General features: G+C 40.3%; 2 protein-coding genes across 6 annotated transcripts in view; one reads left to right on the forward strand and one right to left on the reverse strand.

Moving 5' to 3' along the window:
* Positions 1 to 6,460, reverse strand: part of zcchc7 (zinc finger, CCHC domain containing 7) — a 94,237-nt gene extending 87,777 nt beyond the window's left edge. The window contains exons 1-2 of one of the 2 annotated variants that reach the window (XM_070553817.1): positions 6,358 to 6,460; positions 3,072 to 3,600 (exon numbers count right to left, since the gene is read on the reverse strand). In XM_070553817.1, coding sequence (XP_070409918.1) covers positions 3,072 to 3,536 — 465 coding nt within the window. In that variant the 5' untranslated portion in view covers positions 3,537 to 3,600; positions 6,358 to 6,460. Of the gene's footprint in view, positions 1 to 3,071; positions 3,601 to 4,761; positions 5,021 to 6,357 lie in introns of those variants that run through there. The other variant, XM_070553816.1, reaches the window with a different exon arrangement.
* An 8,350-nt stretch (positions 6,461 to 14,810) lies between these two features.
* pax5 (paired box 5) overlaps positions 14,811 to 22,963 on the forward strand; it is a 101,608-nt gene continuing 93,455 nt past the window's right edge. For 2 of the 4 annotated variants that reach the window (XM_054751540.2, XM_070553818.1), the window contains exon 1: positions 14,811 to 14,963. In XM_054751540.2, the coding sequence (XP_054607515.2) occupies positions 14,918 to 14,963 (46 nt within the window). In that variant the 5' untranslated portion in view covers positions 14,811 to 14,917. Of the gene's footprint in view, positions 14,964 to 18,941; positions 20,601 to 22,963 lie in introns of those variants that run through there. The other 2 variants (XM_054751541.2, XM_070553819.1) reach the window with 1 other exon arrangement.

Below are 22,963 nucleotides of genomic sequence, written 5' to 3' on the forward strand. Positions count from 1 at the left end.
GAATGCCACATCAGAGTCTTATTTCCTGATATTTGGACATCTCGCTTTGAATTTGGATAACAGTAACACGACACCACTGACTCTGTTTGCCCTGCGACATGGATGTTTTATCTCCACAAATAACTCAAGCATGGAGGTGTTCTGCTATGCCTTCAGGTTGCTAATGCTAACAGTTAGCTTCTATTAGCCGAGACGTTCTCTGTCGATTCCTAGATGCTAAAATAACAACAACTAGGGCTGCAACAAACGATTATTTGGATAATCGATTAATCGGATGGGGTCTCGACACGATTAATCGATTAATTGGATTACATGGGGAAATTTTTAAAAACTGCTAGGGAAACGTTATTTCTCTCCTTCCTTCACTTTACTTAACACAACATTATTAGAAAACAGTTCAATAGCAGAAAAACAACATGCCATCACCTAAATTGTCTTATAAGGTGTATAGACAGAGACCCTAAGCTACATCTATCTGTGACCTAAAATGCTTGGTCCAAGTTAAACAGCTTAAGGGCAATTCTCATCTGTTTTGTTTGATCTCATCTGTTGACATTTATTTTAAATGTAATTAAACATAGGCTGTGAATTAATCAAAATTGATCACTATTTCCAAAAATGACTGAAAAAATACCAAATAAAACAAAAGTAAATGAATGCCATCCTCCTTGCGATGATGCCCTGGGCAAATGCCATAAAGTCACATCAAGAAATGCTGCTGATCATTCCAATGATCCCAAATAGACTCACATTAGGCCACATGAAAGCAACTGAACCCAAAAATATATTAACCAGTATATAACTGCACTCTCACACAACACGCCTGCAGCAACAGTTAGGACTCCTCCCTCCCTTTTAAAAGCGTTTTTGCTTCTGAGGACATTGTGGTTGTAAAATCACATGCTAGTAGTCTGGCCCCGGTGTGATCAACCAGTTTCTGCGGGAATGTGATGGCGGAACCAGGGCCAGATTAACACTTTGTTGTACCCTGGGCAACAATATTCAAGGGCTCCATCATCACAACCCAAGGATCACCATAATGTGGTCACATACAGAATATTTTACTGTAATATGCAGTAAATATACTCAATACTTGAATGCCTGACAACACGTAACCCGCCCAGAGTAACCTTTGACCCACCTCGTGTGGACTGACCAATGAGGAGAGGGTCTTAACTTGAGGCCCTCTCTTCATTGGTCAGTCTGCATGAGACTGACTCTCAACTGACGTTCAGTCGTAGGCAGCGAAGCGTCTCTGTGCAGTGCAAAAGCCCGGGTGGACAGTTTGTTTAATGTAGGGTGACCATATTTCCATTTCCAAACAAGAGGACAGGGGATCTGTGCCTATGACGTCACACTATGGCAACGCCACACAAACCATGTTGGGACCCATATTTTGTAAGAACTAAATTAATATCAGATTCTGCCAATTAAAGGGCTCTAAAACAATTCATATGTAAATATTTTGCATATTTAATGCAAAATCTAATTTTTCTGCTTTAGTGCTGCAACAAGGTTTTATTAATAATAAATTATTATACCTTTTGTTTTACTACAGCATCGGTAAGCTTCCTGTGCACAGATTATTAAGGATGCTTGTTTCAGCTGTGAGATTAGACGATAGGATCAATGAAAAAATAAGTTGTCACACACTCCATGGAAACTTTCAGAGAATCCACAAATAGTGGCTTTCAAATGGTTTTGTTACTTTTTGCAAGTCTAGAAAAGCAGCAGATGAGACAGCATGTCTGATAATTTAGTTTTTCATCTGATAATATTAGAACATGTCAGTAATGTCTGAGGGGCTTTTATAAACACCATATAACTAACACTACTGGAGAGGGCATGAATTACACAGAGGCTTCTGGGGAGCCCAGTTATTGGGGGGGGGGGGGCATTTTGCCTTGGCCCCCAAAATGTCTTGAAACGGCCCTGGGTGTGTGACTGAGTTTTGAAGGCGATCTGAATTGTATCAGATGTATAAATATGACATGTGTAGAACTTTGTTTTTTACAGGTAAAAACGTGTAGTGGTGATAAATCTACCTACATTTTACTTTTCAACACTTTGTTTTGTTTTCTTGTTTTTATTCAACTATATTTTCCTGTCCTGTCTGTCTCTCATCTTCCTGCATCTCCTCTTAATTCTCCAGAAAATCTGTTGCCTGGATTCTTACCTTTTCCCCTCATCAGTTACTTTTGAGCAGATCAAAGGAATCTCCTGACCGAAAAGCGCAGAGCGCGTTTTCAATGCTGCGTGAGGTGACATCACCACAGCACAGGTGATGAGCTCCGCAGTAGCGAGCTTCAGGCACAAATAAGACAGAAAATAGAGAACATGTGCGGACATGAACGATCGTGTGCTAATTATAGTTTTTTGGTTGCGCCACTTTGAGAATGGACCGTGCGCTGGAAGCAGCAGCCTGGATCGCTGTGCAACAATGCGGAACCGGTTCGCAGCAGCGCAAGTCTGCCGGCTCTCCCTTGCGCTGATCTGCCGCTACCGGTTCTCCCTCACACTGATCTGCCGGCTCTCCCTCGCGCTGATCTGCGGCTCTCCCTCGCGCTGATCTGCGGCTCTCCCTCGCGCTGATCTGACTTGCTCTGGTCTGCGCGCAATGGCGGGCGGGAAGGGGGGGGGGGGCGCTTTTGGAAGAGTTGTGCGACACAACGAATCGATGACGCAATTCGTTGCCAACGCTTTTAGTAATCGATTTTCATCAAATTTATCGATTCGTTGTTGCAGCCCTAACAACAACCTTTCCCATTGTGGATCAAAATGGGTGAGTCCATGAGTTTTACTGTCTGTTTTCTATCAAAAGCTAATGTAGGAGATAGATGTAGAAGATTGTTTTCCTGTTCAACCTGCATGAAAAACTCAGAGTGATCAATTATATCCAGAAATAATCATAAAAAATGTTTTCAGTTTTCCACACCTTTAAGATGGAAAAGAAAATCTCACAAATTAAAAGTCAAAGTAAGTCTTTCAGATATTCACCTGAATAAAAATGACAAATCTGTTTGCATCATCTAAACTATATGGACATAGCTTAAGGCACATTGTGCTTCTACCTGTCGACCTGGAGTTGAGGTCTTCATGGCACAGATGCCATCATCATTTGAAGAATCACTCTCAGAGATGGAGATGACGACTGGGCTGGAGTCAATCACAATAACCTCTTCAAAGGCAGATGATGACAGCTTCGGACCTTTGGAGACAGTTTGTCTCTTCTTCTGTTTCACAACTTTTTTTTTCTTCAGGTGTTTCTGGTAACTGTGATCATCAGGTGATGGAGGCTTGCTGTCTTTGGGATATTCCGGTTTTCCGTCACCGTCTTTGGTCTTCTCGAGCAGTTGCTGGTCCTCCAAAATCTTCTCTTCATCATCCTCCAGCTCCAGAGCATTGGAGGAGTAGTGAAGCTGGCTGTAGAGGTGGAACTCCAGTTCACTGTTGATCTCCGACACTTCAGAGTCTCCTCCATCCTCTCGGTAGAGATCATCTTCTAACATCTTGAAGTCTTGGATGGAGCTATACATTTCCCCCAAAGACCACACATTCGCTCTGCTCACAGCAGAGGAGTCGGTGGCATCCAGAGGCTGACTGTATCAATAAAAAAAACATTAGTTTCTTTAGTTTTGTCATTTTAAGCATTTTACAAAGTAGTTGCTTCATATTTTTTCCCTCTCTGTGTTAAAACTATTATAACTAGAATGTAAATAAGTACCATTTTATATATGTGACACTGCTGCTAATGATAAACCAGAGGATAAATATATAAAACAAAAACAAAAAAAAACATACATTAAACATGAGCAGGTTTAAAAGTTTTAGCTGCCTTTTAAATTAATCTACTGAGCTGTAACTATTAGTGACAAACAGCAACAAGTACTGATGGATGAGATCCCAAAATGTCAGAAAACATTTTAGAAGACTCTAATGTATCTTACGAGTCACAGGTCTCTTTTAAGTTGGGGTAATTTTTAACATATTCAAACAAATCGTGTCAAAAGTTCATTTCAAAATTGTCGAACCTGATTCCAGTGTGATAAATGTTAGACAACTTGAGGAGAGGTGGCAAAACAATTGTGAAAATACTGAGTGTAAAAAAGATGCATTGTGAGAAACTTGTACCAAAGAAACGTGTAGAAAAGTTGCTAATTGTTTGCAATTATGTCATGAAACCCAAATGTTGAAGGCTTCATCATAGTTTGAGGCCTAATAAAAACATTCTAGAACATGTTGTGTTGCTGTCTATTTGTAGACCAGCGAAGTGTTTGCTTTAAATCTTTTTCTAAAGTCAACTACACGGTGATATTTTAATTCAAATAGTTTTGTGCTACAAATGAGTGAACTTTTTCTCAAAATTGAAAGGCATTAACTGAATTTCTATCTTCCAAAGTGCATTTTATTTCCACTGCACATCTCATTTTAAATACTGGTCACCTAAATGCTTCAGAAAGGCACTAAATAATTAAATATTCCAGCTTTTTGCAATCAGATGGTGAACAAAGTTGAATTTGCCCCTATTTAAAATCAGAGGCTTGGTATTTGTTGAAGTAAAAGTTTAACGGGTTGCTGGTGACGTTTCTCATGATCATGTACGTTTCAGACAATAATAATAATAATAATAATAATAATAATAAGAGTAAGACGTATCTCCAGCTTTCATGATGCATTTCACTTTTGCTCTAGAGTTCTTCATCTCGACAGAACAATAGATCAGAGATGAATTCAGGCCAAGATCAATTACTAGACACTTACTTTTTGTTCTCAAAACCATAAGACCTTGTTAGCAAAGTTGAGAGAGCATGACTCATGTGCAGTACGACTTGAACCTGCAGTTTTTTCCATCAGGACCGTGCTGATAGGAAACAATAGTGAACCGAGGCTTATCGCCTGGCAGGTGATGGTTTCAACAACATCTAAAGACAAAACTCAGCCTAGAACAACTATGTTAGAAACTGGTAAATCTACTCACTGCACTCTATAAAACACTGCGTTGTTAATTTTCTAAATCCGTCTTTCTCTGCCTCACACACACACACACACACACACACACACACACACACACACACACGAGGACATGGAAGGAGCACCGGCCCATTGCTCTGTCCAGTCCTGCGTGTCTGTGCCATGATGGCTGGAGATGATTGGCCCCCTGGCCGTGCACGCTGCATAAACGCCACGCTACATGGTCACAAGCCGACCACTAGGGATTAGAGGGACAGAAAGTAGAGTCTTAAAGCCTGGTGAGGGGCAACAGTTATATAAGTATGGAAGCACACAGGAACAAGGAGGTGACAAATGACCGATGGTTCTTTGCTGAGGTGGGATTTAACATGTTCTTAAGCAGCAGAACAGTCACAATCCATCGACAATGGTGACTGGTTTTATTTAATCTATCTAATTAAAGCTCCACTCAGCTCAGAGCCACTGTAAGTGCTGTATTATTATAGAAAAAGACAACTCTCTTTTTACAAGACTAAAACAGTTTCCTCACAAATTAAAATGAAAATAGTCATAGGAATAAATAATCAACCATGTTAACTGTACTGCTGCTCTTCAACAACACAGCCTGTCCAAACCTGTCCTTTTACCATCAGAGGGAACAACATTTTCAATTAATTCCTGGGTCCAATAAAGTCAGTAACTCCAGCTGTGATGTAAACACGACACTAGGGTGGCCAATTCTCTAGCATTAAAGACAAAACACTCCAACTAGCTCAACTCAGACAAAATTCTGGAAGTCACTAAAAAGTGCTAAACATTCATTCTATTGCTGCTAAGACTGGTAACATTTAAAATAAGGACATAAAGAAACAACCGGAAGACATTATTGGTGGTTTCAAGGACAGTGTGTCGCTGAATTAAGATGAAATGTTTAACCGCTTCACTTGCAGTCACAAAGTGTACATGTACAGATTGCTCAAGACGATCTCTAAGATAACAGAGAAACACAGCGAAGGCGAAAATGCGTCACACCAAACCGCATTTGATTTAGCTAATACCATCTCTGACGGTAAACACCGACTGGCTAACGAACTAGCATGCTCGTTCATCAACAAAACTATTACTCCTGTAAAATATTTCGTCAAATTCACACAAGCACACTGGAAGCAGATACTCCATCACTGAGAGGTGACGGTTGTAGATTTTCGTTCACAGGTCGGCTAATGCTGTTAGCAAGTGAACTGCTGCGTGTGCACGTGCACGTGTCTACAAGTAGCCGGTCGGATGTAAACAATGACGTACTTCAATCTCAAACACGAAATAAAAGAAAACACGCCTTTGACATAGTATCAATTAAAGCGACTTCTCAGTGTGCCTCAATTTATGAGTCGTTAGGCACAAACTTACCTTTATCAATGAAATTAAGTATTCCCAGCTTCTCATCTGTTTCCAGACCGGAGAAGGCAAACTACTTCCGGGTTTGTCCGCCCAAAATTAGGTGACCGACAGTGAAGTTTCCCTGCGCACTACCTAGAGAGGAGAAAGCTAGTTTTATAAATAAATAAATAAATAAATAAATGTTTTATATTTATATATATATATATATATATATATATATATATATATATATATATATATATATATATATATATATGTCGTGCCTGTAGCTGGTGCAAAAGGCTGCAAGCATTTTTGTTATTCATTATCCCACAAATGAGAAATTAAGAATTACATAGTTTATAGTGAAAAAGGAAAGTAAAATAAAGAAAGAAGACACAAATTGCTCTATATACATTGCAATCAAACAAGCAAAATACTGTATGTACAGAGAATGCACAAAAAGGTATAAATATGCATAGAGATATGTACTCAAGGGTGAATGATCCTTGTGACTTATATAATGTACTTTCAAGCTGCAAATTAGTAACAGCAGTTTAATTGACAATTTGTCAGTTAGACAAGTGATGCTGACCCTCTTGACCATTTTGTTAAGTTTCCCCTGTGTACCTGTCTGTCATTTTTTTCACACCAGCACCTACCACACAACACAAAAGATAACAGATGCTACTACAGTGTCACAGAAGGTCCTTAAAAGAGACCTGCTCTCCCCAGATGATCTAAGCTGCTTTAGCAGGTGAAGATGCCTTAGACTGTTTTTGTAGAGCACATTTGCATTCATTGACCAGTCCAGTCTGTTGTGGATGAGAACACCAGGTATTTGTACACCTTCACTGTTTCAATATCCAGACCCATGCACAAGGGTCCTCAGATAAATTTGTTCAAGGGTGGGAGTCTTTTCCTGCCGACACCTTGAGAGCCAGCTGCTCTTCTAAAATAAAGTTCAAGTATTATTGTATCTTAATTTGTTTATATTTAAAATGGCTTTGTTTTCCATCTAAACTGTTTTGATAGTAATTTTTGCGGCTAAATTTCAACGTCTCCCAATTGTGCCAGCTTCCCACTTGGCACTGAGAGAGACATCAAAAAACATAACTCTCACAGTCAAATCAGTTTCCCTCTGGGGTTAATAAAGTGTTTTTGAATTTTGAATTTTGAATTGAATTGAATTGATCTGAATTGAGTGCTCCTGGCACTTTCCAGGTGAGAGAAGGCTCAATGCAGCAGATCTCCATCCACCGCAATGTTTAGCTAGTAGGCAAACTACAGTGTATCTCAATCCACTGACTAATGTGCGAAGTTGATGAAGTATGATCATCTCCATGGTCTACATCAGGTGTGAAGTCAGGGCAATGGTTCTGAAGTGGTTTGGCTCATTAGGGTGTGTTGTTTTTGGTACCGGCACCATATCTTCCACAGAATGAGGACCCTCTCCAGACTGAGACTGAGAAAAAATATATATGTGAAATAGGTATTTTTAAAAAAAGCCTTTGGAGTACTTTGTAGGTCCCTGTATTGGAAAACAGTCAAACACACTTTTAGTATTTGGCAGCTATTCATTGTACTCAGATTACTCAAAAATTACAATTTTAGGCACTGATTTTAAAATGTATGAATGTCTTCAGCCGCTTCCTTTTCAATGTCTTACCGCAGACAAGAGATGACAGCTCTGTTACCTACAAAGACCATTCCCTTTTTCATCAGTAAGGCACAAATATTATAAAGTGTCAAAAAACGTGCTTGTGTTAGTGACTTCCACAGACCTCCAGGCTCATTATGAGTTGATAGGAATGTAAATCTAAATGTAAATGTAATTCTACAGCCTGCCTGTCGCCATCAGTCATATTTAGAAGGCACTGAATACAGCAAAATCATGCAATTCTGGTTCTCATGCAGAGAGTGTTGCATTTACATCCATCTTTCCCTTCATTCTGTATCCTAATGGTGAACTCTGTATAACTGACGCTGTTAGAATGAGAATAAGGAAATGGCAATATGATAAGGAATGCCATCTGATCCCAAAGGTTTCTCCATGCGTGTCACCACAGAAAAGGCCATCACAGAGTTGGGTTGTTGCCTCCCAAACGGTAGACTCAACCTCACGCGACAGCATCTCTCAAGTCTACTACACAAGTGTTTTCCTGCTACTGTTTTGTTTTCTGGAAGCCTCCTCCTTCCCTATTCCCTATTTTGCTCCAAATTGATGCAGGTTGGGAATGCCTCACTGCCTCAATGAGATTGTGGTGTGCCTGCCTTATTTGGGGATCCATGCATTTGTTGGTATTTACTATTCTTATTTCAAAAATGGAAGCAACTGGCTGAATGGAGGCATCTGGTTCAGTGGTTCATCTCCAGGCCAGTGGTGCCCAGACTAGTGGTGTGTTGAAGATGAATGGAGTGTCCAGGACCGGAATTTAAAGTCCCTCAATTTCCAATCACACATTCCAGAGGGGATGGTTCTGCCTGATGAGTGATCTTTATTGAGAGGAGGGAGTTAAAAGAAGCATGTCATTGCTCTCATTTGGTGGCATCCGAATGTGCCGTCTTGGTTCAGTCTTCCATTTTGCGACAACACTTTGTTCCAAATCTTTTATCAAGAGAGATTTTTGTATTCAGTCAGTCATTTATTGGTAAAGCTGATGGTCATTTATGTGCAGAAAGACTGCCTTGTGGTTTAAAAAAAGCTAAATTCTCATCTCTCTTCTAGTTGATGAGATGTCTGGATTTGACATAAAAATGTAAAAATAAAAATAAACTGTTTTAGGTCCGTTTTTAAAATTTTGTTTTCTAAATAATTTGGGCAATTATCAGCAGTCTGCTTAAATAGAAATAAGTTTTACATTTAATAGGGATTTAAACACTTTTACTGTGTTAGCCAGACTAAAAGGGCAAATAGAAAAGAAAACAGCGGCTGTAGGAATCGGCTGGTAGAGTCAGATCCTCTGAGTTCTGTTACAAACGTTCTGTATTCTGTCCAATCAATCCAACATATTGACATCATATAATCAATAAACCACAACAAACCCTGTGAAAAACAAAGAACCTGACCCGGGTCACTGTTTGTGAACAAAAAATGCCACTATCCATCACCCGAGCGTGTCTGAATCCTTTTCAGGAACAACTGTATTTCACTGCAGTGCGAGTTTTATTTGTTTCCGTCACTGACTATCGACATTAAATTTTCATTAATTCTAACAGGAATGGCAGCTTCAAGTAGCTTCACAGGATCAGACAGTGGCAGCGAAATAGTGAGAGATTTGATAGATTCTGGAGTTAATATCCCACGTAGAGCATCTATTTAATCAGGTGTAAGAGTCACAAGCAGGAGGAGACAAACGATGAAACACAACTGCTGAGAAAAGAGACTCTGGAAGAGAATCTTTAAGCCTTTGCTCTTTTCTCCCTCATGTTTAAATCAGACCTTCTTGACCTCTTCGGTGTTTCTCAGCTGCACGTTGGTTAAATTCAATGTAATGAAACTCAATCAGTAATATATTTATTATTCATCTATTAAAGGGACTTTTTCATTTTGGTGCAAAAGAAAAAAAAACATGAAAAATGTGTGACTAAGTTCTTTTTAACTGCTACAATCTTCCGTGTTTGACATGTTTTTTTAGTAAACCGGTGGATGGTTATAAAGATGTAAAGCACAAGGAATTAAGGGATGTGTCACTATTTTTATCTAACTACAAAAACAGCTTTTGTTTTAATTCAGTCACCGGCCAGAAAAGTAGATGATTTAACACTTTGAGCTTTCTGGATGCTTTTTAATCCAAATGTGATGCACTTTGAGTACAGGAGACATACAAGACCAACTTTATCCTGAAGAGCTGCAATAAAACAATTTGTTCCAGCATCTCTTCCAGTAAAACCAAGTGACTTGTGATTACAGGGATTATATTTGCAGACAGGAGTTCAACACACACACACACACACACACACACACACAAACAGAGAGAGAGAGAGAGAATCAGCGCATACATTTCATCACCAGGATGCCACGCCACAGCAGATTTTTTTCAGTGGTGACTAGGAAACCACATTGACAGGAAACTTGTCCGCTCTTGTCCAATTGTCACGCTGAAATGTTTACCTTTACATACAGATGGTCCCGAGGTCATGTTGTGTCACAAAATGTTTCATGGACAAATAATGTGACACATTTCTCAATCCATCCTGCAGCCCTTAAGCCTCCTGGGCACTATAGAAGCAACAACAGGCAGGAAGCTGTAAAAAAGGCAACCTTGTGTTGCCACGCTGAAGTGCCACTCTGAATTAAATCCAGAGGATAGAGAGGTAAGCTCGGCCCGCTCCGAGGCTCTGAGTGATTGGAAGGCAAAGACAACAGCATGAGCAGCAGAGATTTTTTTTTCATCAAGGCAGAGAGGTTTGTCTGTCTTAGCATGAGGAAATGTGATGCATAATTGGATCAAAATAGCATTATGTCAAATCCAGTGAAGTCTCTGTGAAACAGTGGAGAGGTTTACACTGCAAACGTCAAGACACGGAGTAGAAACACAAAACAAGAAGTATACGTTTATTTAGATAAGGGTTGCAAAAGAATAGTAAAAGTTCTGCAGCACAAAGTTTGAGACAGAAATTAAATTAAAAAAATAATAAATAGAGGAAGAGGAAATATTTCTGGAATTTCTGGACCTGAAACCTCATGATCTGTTCATTTTCAGTCAAATGTTTTTAGAAATGCTTCAGTAATTAGGGTCTTAAATTCATGTAGCTTCATGTGAATGTTGCTGACTCTGCAGATCATCAAAACTGTGTAACAAATATTTGCTTTTATTCTAATTAAATTATAGCGAAAACAGTATTTTTTTTGCATTTTTCCTGATCATTTTCTGACACTATTCTTTTTATTTTATTCATTACATGTTTTTATTGAAGAGTTTGCAGATTATTCCTAACATGTAAGCTCTGTAGCACAGAGTCTGAGACAGAAATGAAAAATGTGAGGGACAAGGAATAATGTTAAGACAAAATACTGAACAGAAAAGACACTTTTGAAGGTTTTCTGGACTTGAAAAACTTTTGTCTCATTTTATTTTCAGTCAAATATCAGAAAACCACTTAGTCTTTATTTACTCCATGGTTTTCCCTCCAGGTAATCCAAATCATACAATAAATACTATTGTTTGTTCTATAAACTGAATGTAATTCAGTTAAATAAATAATATATTGTATTTATCGCCCATGTCTGTTTTTCTGCAATATTTACAAATCATTACAATTTTTATAGACCTGACTGCAGAATAAAGGGTATGGCTGCACCAATAACACTACATTAGGTTCATTAATGATTTACTCTGCAGTTATTTAGCCTTTAAACTTAAACCTGTGCCTCTCCTTGATGAATTTGTGAGTTTACGAGTTAAAATGAAACATTCCGTTGACCTCCTGAACCCACCCAAGCAGCTCTTTGAACTTTAGTCTTTCAGGTATATCCAGCTGTCCCAGAGAGCCAGCAGCCTTCCCTCTTGTGTTTACGTGTTTACTTATTGTTCTAATCGTCCCTCTTCTTCTTGTGTCTCGTGCACTAATGCGATTCTTTCCGGTTCCGCTCGGTCAGAACTCGGGTCACCGATCCAACTGCTCCCCCACATATTAATTACATTAATTAGCACGGGGGAGAAAAACAAACAAGGACAGATGAATATCTAAACTATGGTGAATCCTTTGAAAGGATCCAGAGAGGAAAAACACACACCAGATTTAATATGCAACAATGATTATTAGAACTATCGAATAAATAAAATTTACATTGAATCCACTGACAGGTTTGGATGAACAGAAACATACTTTAATATTTGTTGTAAATATACTACTACTACTACCACTAATACTACTACTAGGCTACTACTACTGCTTCTACTACTACTACTACTGCTACTACTACTACTACTACTACTACTACTGCTACTGCTACTACTACTGCTATTGCTATTGCTACTACTACTACTACTAATAATAATAATAATAATAATAATAACAATTTGATTATTTGAAAATGTAATCTAAAGATAAAAATGAGGTTAACTTTGTATGAAACCCATTTAAATATTATTTTAATCACATTTCTTCAATATTTAGTTTTACTTTAAACTTTAATTTGTTCTTATTTCGTATTTAACCCTTCGATGCATAATGGTCACTACAGTGGACAGGTACTCAAAATTATTATTTATTTGTTTTTGCTATTAAGCACAGCTGTTTAAGACTTTATTGCATGTGAGCCTCTCCATTTGGACTTCAGTAAGTCAAGCCAACATATTTCATGCTCAGAATGCACGCTGTCCACTGAGGTGGACATGTAATAAATCATTTGTAAATTATAAAATTTTACAAAAAAAATTTGTTGAAATTTGTTTCATTCACACCTGAAGATGAATGAAAAAAATTGTTTAAAAATCATGGTTGAAGATTTCATAATTCATGCATAAAAGAGTTAACCCACAAAGACAAGTCACTTCAGATTAATTTTCACAAAATTCCTTCCAACATTGTACTTAATATTTTATTTTATTTGAACCTTTTCATCAGTTAGGTTCGTTTTCTTCCTTTTTGGACTTATTTTTTCTTGTTTGCACGAGTTCGCTTATAAAGACAGTGAATAATGGGCAGATTTAGCTGCTGAAAATATGAGCCTGCAGCAGACTGCGCGGGCCACATCACCTCCAGTCCCATGCTTTTGCATCACCTGTCTAATTGTTATATTTCTCCTGTTTCTGGAGGGGTCACACTGACAGTTGTTCCTACGCTGAATGATGGTTTCTTGGTGGCGCGTCTCTGCCTCTTTTCGCCCTCCCGGTGTTTATGTTTAGATGTTTTGGGCGCGAGCCGGAGGTCAGGGTCGTAGTGTAGCAGCGCGAGGCGACAAGCAGGGCAAAATGGGTCGCTGTCTCGCGCTTTGTTCCGCACTCAATTGTCTCGGTGCAGAGCGTGAACCCTGAGACATGCAGCTGTCTGAAGGACACAAACGGAGGAGAGGGAAACATACTCCAAAGAAGAAATTTTCCTTTAAAAAATGTCTCATTTTAATTTCACAGATTTAGCTTTTTGGCATAAATGATAATAAAATGTGTTTTTGGGACTGCTGCAGCTTTCGAATGTACAACAAATTCCATTTCGTTTTCTACCTTTTAAATCTCTAAACGCAGACAAGAATCAATTTCTTCAGAAACATAAAACCAGAGGTTTTTATCTGACAAATACATTCCACTTCCGGCTCAAGCTCCGGGCCATTGGTTTAATATCTGACTCATTTCCATTTCATACGTTCCAACCCTTGTTTATATTGCATGTAAGATTTATAAAGAAAATGTACGATCTTTAAAAAAAGGTGTTCTTTCTTATTTGGACGGACATCGACCGCAGATCAGATCTGCTCTGTCTTTATTTCAAGTAGCGAGGAACAAAAATCACTTGGTCCAGCTGAAGGCTGATAAAAGCCAAAAACAAGCACATGTTTGGTGTCATTGTTCCGCCACATAGACTAAAGGTCGAATATCACTTAAATGTTTCGGTTATGAATATTTAAATGAAGAGTTACGCACGCGCGCAGGTGTTGAACACCGGAACTATTAGATTTGTGGCAAACACGCTGCGCATCGCTACAATGAGGTACATTCTCTCTCTCTCTCTCTCTCTCTCTCTCTCTCTCTCTCTCTCTCTCTCTCTCTCTCTCTCTCTCTCTCTCTCTCTCGCTCTCTCTCTCCCGCTCTCTGCAGAGCGCTGAGGCTGAAGAAGCGCCTTCACCGTCCTCTCCGTGCGTAATGCGTAAAGAACCTCGTGTGTAACAGGTGTGCGCAGCCAGAGTAGACCAAAAATCTATCGCAAGTGCCTTTCTTTTCTTTTTGTAAAAGGCGGAAAAAGTTGAGATTATCACTAACTTCGTTTCATGATAAACTTTCTCCTATTAAACAAACCCCGCGCTGGTTTTACGCATGCCGTGATATGTTCCCCACTGACCTCCAGAACTGTCGGCGGGGTGTGAACCAGAGGAAATGAATCTAACTTGAAAGAGGTGAAGACAAGAAGAGTGCGAGGGAGAGAGAGAGAGGGGGGTACACACGGGGCGGGGGAGAGAAAGTTTAGTAAAGTGGAACTTAGTAACAGATGCGAATGATGGGGGCGCGGCCCTGCTGGGAAGGATGGAGGAGACGCACTTTGAGACGCGCACGTGGGCGCGCATCTCATTGGTGTGTGCGAGCTCGCGCAGTAGAGGGACAGGACATGAGCGCACATTGAGAGAGGGGCTCTTTTTACTCAGCGTGATCATTTCACGCTTCCCCCCGAAACCTTTTTTTCCAGCTAAAGCGTTTAGTTGCAGCTGAGTGAACACTTGCTGGGAGTGCAAAAGGGAGCGGAAGGGTCGAATTATTTCAACCCCAAAAGTAGTACTGTAGGACGAGAGGAGGAGGGAAAAGGAGTGAGAGGAGACAGGGCGGGAGGGAGGGAGAGAGGGAGGGAGGGGAAGAAAGACTATTGGGGAAAAGTTTTTGTTCTTTTTCTCTTTTTTTTTCTTTCTCCATCCCTTTCTCTCTTTCTAACCGGTAACATGGACCAGGGGCCTAAGAGTCCCGCGCTACGGCTGGGGAGAGCAGGTAGGATGACACCGCATAATCTCAAGTTTTCTCCTCTTACTTCAGCCTCATGTTCTCTTTATCTTGTTTATCTAAAACTCTGAAATACTGGACAAGTGTTTACTTTCTTTCTTTATGTTCTTTTTTCTTCCAAGGATGATTTAGCAAAGTTTTCAAAAGTTTTGAAACTTCTTGCTCAGACGGCCCGCCGGATTTTGAATCCACAAAGACAATGACAAAACAGAAACGTGTTATAACTTTTATGTAAACGATTATCTTTTTAAAATTAAATAAATTAGTGAAACTGCTGAGGAATTTTTGAAAAGGCACTATGTTTTCGGCTGTGCTTGCAGGTCAGCCCTATAAGTGATGGACGTTGTAAGATCTCAGTGGATTTTCTTTATTAGACATGTCAATAAGCTGTGGCGTAAACGTTACCACGTCATTTAGCTCCTAGAACAGTTTCACCACTTTCTGAGTTTGATTTAATCAGAAGCTTGAGTCGCGAGTCACTTCTTCTTCTTCTTCTTCTTCTTCTTCTTCTTCTTCTTCTCCTTCTTCTTCTTCTTCTTCTTCTTCTTCTTCTTCTTCCTTTTGACTTATTCAACAGGTTAGTCGTCTGCATGTGCAGCCATGAAACAGCGGGGTCTGGAACAGCAATGAATCAAGCCATCGACCTTATTATGGCACCCAATGGCTGTCACTTCATTTCATATTGCTGCATGCTGCGTCTGCATTGATAAAACGTCGTTTGTCATTAGGAGTCTGTGAGCAGATCAGACTCTTTAGGCTCAAACTGTGGATTATGATTCCCCCCCCCCTCTCCCCACACCACCACATGAAAGAAAATACCTGTCTTAATCATCCTCTTGTATTTATGGTTATTCATTGAAATGGGCAGATATTTAGAAATAGTGTTTCAATGGTCTTAAAATACTTTAGTGGATTCTAACAAAATGACGTTCATGAGTCTTTTTATAATCGTATTGTTTCTTGTGAGTGCGTCTAACTCCCGATAAACTTTATGAGCTGCGGGGATTTCTGCCAATTGAATCAAATCCTTTCAGAACCACGGAGGAAATCAGAATTTAAAGGAGGCCCTCCTCTGTTGGTGTGAAGAGCCTTGAGGGCCCATGGCCTATACCTACAGCCTCTTCATCTCCTCTTGCGCACGTGCTCTGGTTATAAAAGCGGAGTCAAGTGAAGACTGAGCTATCGGAACCCCTCTTCTCTCCTACCCCCCATCAGGATGGCGCAGTGCGTAAAAGTGCGCATATATCAGTGAGCTCTAAACTATTGGGCTGCTTTTATAAATCCCCGAGAGACAGATAAAATTAATAAATACAAATAAAATATGTTTGGGCACGCTGAAACACCCTTATTTATAAGGTCAAGCTTTAACAGCAGATGAATTATTTTGACAAATTTTCTCTTCCTTCTGTGCGCTTTTTCTTCAATGTAAAGATTCAACGCTCTGATCTTATGCTGGTAAAGTGAAACAAACAGAGATATAAACTCAGACAAGCAAGCAAATTGTAAGGAAATTAATACTTAGACCCCCCGGATGCTCCGTCAGGTGACCCGGACCCACGCGCTCCCTGACAGGTGACAGAGGTTTCTACGTAATCATTACAAATGTGATGAGGCCTGTATGAGGGAGAGGCGCCTGCACGGTTTACCTGCGCAACTCTCCCTCCGGTCCACACCCAGGATTTCCTCATGACTTTTACATTTCACAAGCCACAAAAAGGAGCAACTAAGGGGAGATACGGGAGCTTTCTCATTATGTTTACAGTCAGCGGGCGTGTAATAAACGAGCTGGTGGAGTTAACATGCGCTATTAATTTTTCATTGCTTTTTGTGGCTCCGCTGGAAAAAAATAGGGCAAAACAGTCGAAGCTTTCAGGATGGCTGGATGGAAGTGGAACATTTGAACAACAACATAACCTTCAATTTGCATCCACCTGATTATCACAACATTCTCGCTAATGTCTGTAAAAAAGAAGGATCCTCTTCCTCCTCCTGCAGCGCCCTCCCGTTTCCAGCTCTGGAGAGGTAATGAAATATGGTAATGGGGTTGGATCCCCCGGATTAAAATCGTCCTACCCTGATGGAAGTTTTCTCCGATTTTCCAACCCTAAAGCAACAACAATTTGTATACATGATTGCTTGTGTTTGGGCTTTTTTAATTGCTTGTATTTTTAATTTGCAACTTGAAGAGACGACGGCGATGACTGCAATTTACTTTTTGTGGCAAGAGTTTCAGAATCTGAATAAATAAAATCACTCTGGATGTGTGAAGGTTTACGTAGAAATGCGTAAAACGTTGTAGTTTCAGACCCGCTCATTCATGTACGATGTGTTAAAAATAACCGGAACCAAATCATTTGATTTTCTTCCGTTAGTTATTTTTCCCAATCGTGGCCTTCATTCAGGCCTTCAAAACCTAAATCCAAATATTCAAGTTTTCCTTGATAAAAATGATGTTCTTTCATATTCAGGCAGATTTAAAAAGACAGCTAAACACAGCTGGTTTGATTCATCCGTTTGCGTGAGGCCTCGAGGGGAATTTCAGGAAAAATATAACAAAAAAAATTAAATATGACTTCTTTTCTTAAACGTTTCCCCACAGTGAGTTAAAAACACATGTTAGTGATACACGTGTGGTTTCAAAATATCTTAATGAGATAAATTAAGATTGATGACATTTTTATCTTTTCTGGTCATTAACAGGTGTCCAGTCTCATAATTATGACCTGAAAACTCAGAAGACTTTAAAGTCAAATTGGTTAATTCCAGCATGTAAATGTGCACTTTTGTGCACGTGCTTTAGTCTGTTTGCGCGCAGAGCGGAATTCACAGCTGGGCGCCCCCTAGTGGTTGAATAATTTCCATCTTCAAGAAAACATAAATCCAACCCACCAAAACCACCAAATGTTCATGTATTACAGCCGGAAATACAACATAAAACAATTAGTGACATTTAAAAAAGGTCTAGAATGGTTTCTGTCGTAATGACACAGCAACGAGTGTCTGGTTGTGTTCAGCTGAAGGCCTTCCTATTGGACAATGAGCAGATGAACAAATTCAAAAAGGGAAAATAAGAGAAGCTGGGTCGAAAACACACACACACACACACACACACACACACACACACACACACACACACACACACCTGGTTACTCCACACACGTATTTCATGAGCATTTTTTAACTCAGAGGAACCCCTGAAGGACTTGGTTGTTCGTCATTTCATCAAAACGCATTTTGAGCCTGAGAGGGTTCTGCCACACGTTTAACCCTCCTGAGTTAAAAAATGCTCATGAAACACGTTTGGAGAAACCAGGAAGGTTTAACGTTGCAGAGGGTTAACTCTTCTATGATCTAAAAGGAAAAGGACTTTCTAATTTGTCTCGTGCTTTAGGCTATTTATTCTTCACATCCCGGAATTGAGGGTTTTGTGCGACTTCTCAAATCAGGGGGGACGATTATGGATTGAAACTACCTCCTTCTCTGTGCATTGCATTATAAAATATACACTTGGATCAATTTAGTAATGAGAAGGAATGCATGTTTTATATGTCTGCATCTGATTCCCCTCTAGGTAGAAATGTATGAAGGAGAAAAAGGAAATCACTGTGACACTCGCGTTAACTAGAGGCCTTAAAACGGGTAAAGCAGTCAGATGTTGAAATAGAGTGGGGCTGCGTTGTTGCAGCAAGAAGGTCCCAGGTTCAAAACCCGGCTTTCAGGCCTTCCGGCATGGAGTTTGCATGTTCTCCCTTGGCACGCGTTGTCTCCGACTTCCACACAGTCCTGACTGTTGGGTTGGTTGTCTCTTAAAATTATCGTGTGTGTGTGTGTGTGTGTGTGTGTGTGTGTGTGTGTGTGTGTGTGTGTGTGTGTGTGTGTGTGTGTGTGTGTGTGTGTGTGTGTGTGCGCGCGCGTAGTTGTTTGGGAGCTGGGCCGGTCCCCACGACCCTGCGTGGAAGAGCGGGCAAAGAAAATGGATGGAAGAATGTTGATCCAGAACTGAACATGTGTGTGTTTGATTTTTCCTCTCAAGCTCTTTTTATTTTTCCACCTACATCCAACAGAGATGGACCTCTGCTGTAGTTCTTTAGGGCCTAATTTTTAGTGACAGTCTTTTAATACTGACATGAATAAATCGAGAGCAAACCCCTAAAACGCTTTGGATCTTATTATTGGTTAATTGAAATTTAAAAAATGTGATACACCGCTGCGTATCACCGAGATTCCCGATTGGTGAAGGGACAAAGCGCGCGACGCGTGATTGGATCATGGCTTCCGCTTCAGCCAATCAGCGCCCTCCCCCTGCCCGATCCTACCTGGGGTTGGTCGTGACGTGACTCTCTACTTAGAGTGGTGATTGGCCGAATTCCGTCTGAGTGACGGACAGCGTGTAGGTTAGGGTTCCAGAGGGTTGGGAGCGCGGGCGCTGTCCGCAGGAGAACAGGTCCTGAAACGCGCCGTGCGCCACCGGGAAGGCTGGGCGCGGGCGGCTGTTCGCTTCACGGTTAAAGAAACCTGTTTATGTGCGCATTCACACCTCGATGTTCTGTGGACTGAGCGCGAAGAAAAGTAGACCTTGAATTTGGACTTCCTTTCTTCTTTTTTATCTCCAGCGCCAGTGATTCGCTTCCAAACACAGCTCAGGACGTGACGGGGTGGCCAAGAAGCTCTGTCGATAGATCACACACACACACACACACACACACACACACACACACACACACACACACACACACACACACACACACACACACACACACACACACACACACACACACACACACACACACACACACACGGACAAGCAGCAAACCAGAAGTCTTATTTTACGCATTTTACTTTTTGTAGTTTTCATTTATTGGCTTTTTTTCTGGAATATGTCGATCAAGATGTGAACACTTGTGCGCACTCACGCCGTGTTCACGGGAAATGGTCAAGTGTTCACGTGACACACACCTCCCGAGGGCGATTCATTAATCGAGAAAATGCACAGAGGACCTGGAGCATCACGTCAACCAGTGGATCTTTAACAAAAGTTTTTGTCTTTTTATTTCATTTTTATTTTATTTTACTCGAATCTTTCCAAACAGACTGAGAAGAGTTCACCCTCCATCGGTGCAGTTCAGAGGTCACAGCCAGTGAACCGAGAAGGGGGAAGAGAGAGAGAAAGAGGGGGAGAAAGGGAAAAATCTTCACTTTTCTGCTCTGCTTTTATTTTTGTTGTATTTTTCTGGAGAAAACGAAGATTTCCGAGTCCCGGGACTGGCACAACATGACGCGCAGCTGAAGGAATGAGCGCCTTTCCTCCTCTGGCTCAGGAGACACCGCACCGAATCCGTTGTTTTGTCCCGTTCCCAGGAGAAAACTCGCCACCTCGTTTCAGTCATTTTTTCTTTTATATCTGCAAGTTTTATTTGTACCCGTTAATTTAACTTCGTTAGTTTAATTAAGGAAAAAACAAACAATCGTTTCTTCCAAGGGAAGCATTTTCTTTTTATTGGAGTCTTTCTGAAGCGGGTGGTGTTTTTCAGACCCCCTCATTGCTTAAACCCCCTTCCCCCCCTGCAGCCCTGGCTGTTAGGATGGAGATTCACTGTAAGCACGACCCGTTTGCGGCAATGCACAGTAAGTTCTGCTCAGAATATAACTCATTTGCATGATCCCATCTGAAAACCCAGACGCGTCCTAAACTCTGCTAGTGCTATCTAATTGCTAATTGAAATTATTAAATCGTTTACTTTTATATACAATTAGTGTGGCTTGCAGTACATTTCTAATCGTTTGAATTGAAATTAGAAGCATGTTACACAAAGTCCCCCAAATATTCCCTTTTGTTCAAGTTTAAACACACTTGGTTTCTCTTGTTTGTGCGTCTTTTTTGCTGCTGTCTGGAAAGTTTAGGTGAAAGGTGGGGATAAATGGAGGGATGAGGCTTTCTGTGTTGGAGGAGAGAGAGAGAGAGAGAGAGAGAGAGAGAGAGAGAGAGAGAGAGAGAGAGAGAGAGAGAGAGAGAGAGAGAGATGCCATAGCTGGACTTGATCGATGGTGTTAGGTTGTGTTTAGTAACGTTTTGCACAGACGCGCACGAATCTCAGCTCAAGCATGCTGGTTGGCCTCAGCAGGTTATACTCATCTTTTCTTCTTCTTCTCACCGTTTGCTCAAGGACACTTCAGTAGAGCAGGAGGGGTGGTCTATCTAACTTGGGACCTCAGACATGACGGGCCCTGGTTTGGTTTTCTCCTTGCACATCCTCAGACACTGGACGCTTCTCTCCATGAAAATCTGGGTTTATTAAATAAAATACCTGTTTTATTTTACAGAGCTCCACATCTTTCAAAAAATTAAGAAAGCAATGAATTCTACATTAAACTCTAAGAAGATAGAGATTAAAATTGTGAAGACACAATACAAACGACTAGCTTAATTAAAGCCCTTTTTCTTGTCTAATCCAGTCAAATAAATTCAACCTTCATGTTGGATTTGTACAAAATTGTCTCCGCATTTTGTCTCTGGTTAAATACTTTGTGTTTAATCGTGTGACCGACAGAGAGCGTCCTAAAATAAATTTAATATGATAAAATAAAATAAAATTAAATATATAAAATAAAGAGCAGGACGAATCCCATTTCAGTGAAGCCAGTGAACCGCGGGGGCTGACGGGAAGAGCGGAGCTAAAGTTGTAGATGTCAGAGAGCCGAAACGCCTTAAAACGATTACAGCAGAAAAATGTCAGGTAGGAACAGAGAGGTCGGGAGGAATCGAGTGTGACGCGTGGAAATGCTGCATGCTTGTGTGTGTGTGTGTGTGTGTGTGTGTGTGTGTGTGTGTGTGTGTGTGTGTGTGTGTGTGTGTGTGTGTGTGTGTGTGTGTGTGTGTGTGTGAATGGGCCTAAAGTTCACCTCAGCAAGGTGTAGCTTTTATGTGTGCTTATTTAGTCCTAATTCATTCTTTATTTTTAGGTAAATTTTTATTATCAATGCTGCCTTTTAAATTTTTTATTTTGTTACCTTCCTTCTAGACGCACCACTTCATTGAAGTTGCATCTTTTCAATTTTCCAAATATCTTCTCAGTCGTCTGACACTTTAGTGAATAATTTCTGCAGGAGTAGCACTGTTGCTAAATATTTTAAACATCTTTTCTGTGTAATTGTGATGGTAATGAGCTGAATTTCATAATCATGGATTGTTATGGTAATAGAGGCATGCTGAATGGGAAGTGGTCCAGCATAAGTCAAGGAAAATTTGACTCTAATCTAAAATAATCTTTTCCAGACCGAGGATAGGGAAAAAGATCATTTTCTGACTGAATACATTTGCAAGCACATACATTTGTTAGAAAAATATTTTTCAAAGATCAAGTTTTCATATATATTTAAAATTATCCGATGAGAAAGAAAAAGATAATACAACAAAATTCTTTGTGCTTTTTGCTCTCAGTTCTCTGTTTGCTCAAGTAAATTCCCTTCATCTGTATTCTTAATAACTTTCCAAACAGATTTCCGTTAAAAATAACACGCAGCCCATTTTATACCTGGTTCCTTTTTCATCACAGAATATTGAGAAAACACCAAGAACCCTTCTGTTTGTGTATTTTTAAACCATTAAAGCGTGACAAGGCAGATGAGAGAAGAGAGTTAAAATGACAAAAAGAAAAAGAGACAGAGAGTCTTATTTTCTGGATGAGGGGTGCGCCAACGGTTTACCTTTATCTTCATTTTCCCCTTCCGGAAACACTGAATCAATCAAACCTTTAAGGGATGTGCTGGACTCTGAAGTCAGCTCCTTTAAAGGGTAAATAAATAAAATACAACATGGGATGCATAATGAGCACAGGTCCCCTGGCCGTGTCTGTCCCTCTCTGATTCAGCAGCATGAAAACCAAGCTGCTGGCTCTGCCAACACGTCGCTCCCTCCAGAGACTCTGGCTGTAGCTTTGGAGAAAGACTCTCAGAAGCCAAAAGCACTAATTTGGCTAAATCTTTGTGTC

Source organism: Nothobranchius furzeri, chromosome 7 (assembly GCF_043380555.1).
Source record: "Nothobranchius furzeri strain GRZ-AD chromosome 7, NfurGRZ-RIMD1, whole genome shotgun sequence".
Taxonomy (NCBI): domain Eukaryota; kingdom Metazoa; phylum Chordata; class Actinopteri; order Cyprinodontiformes; family Nothobranchiidae; genus Nothobranchius; species Nothobranchius furzeri.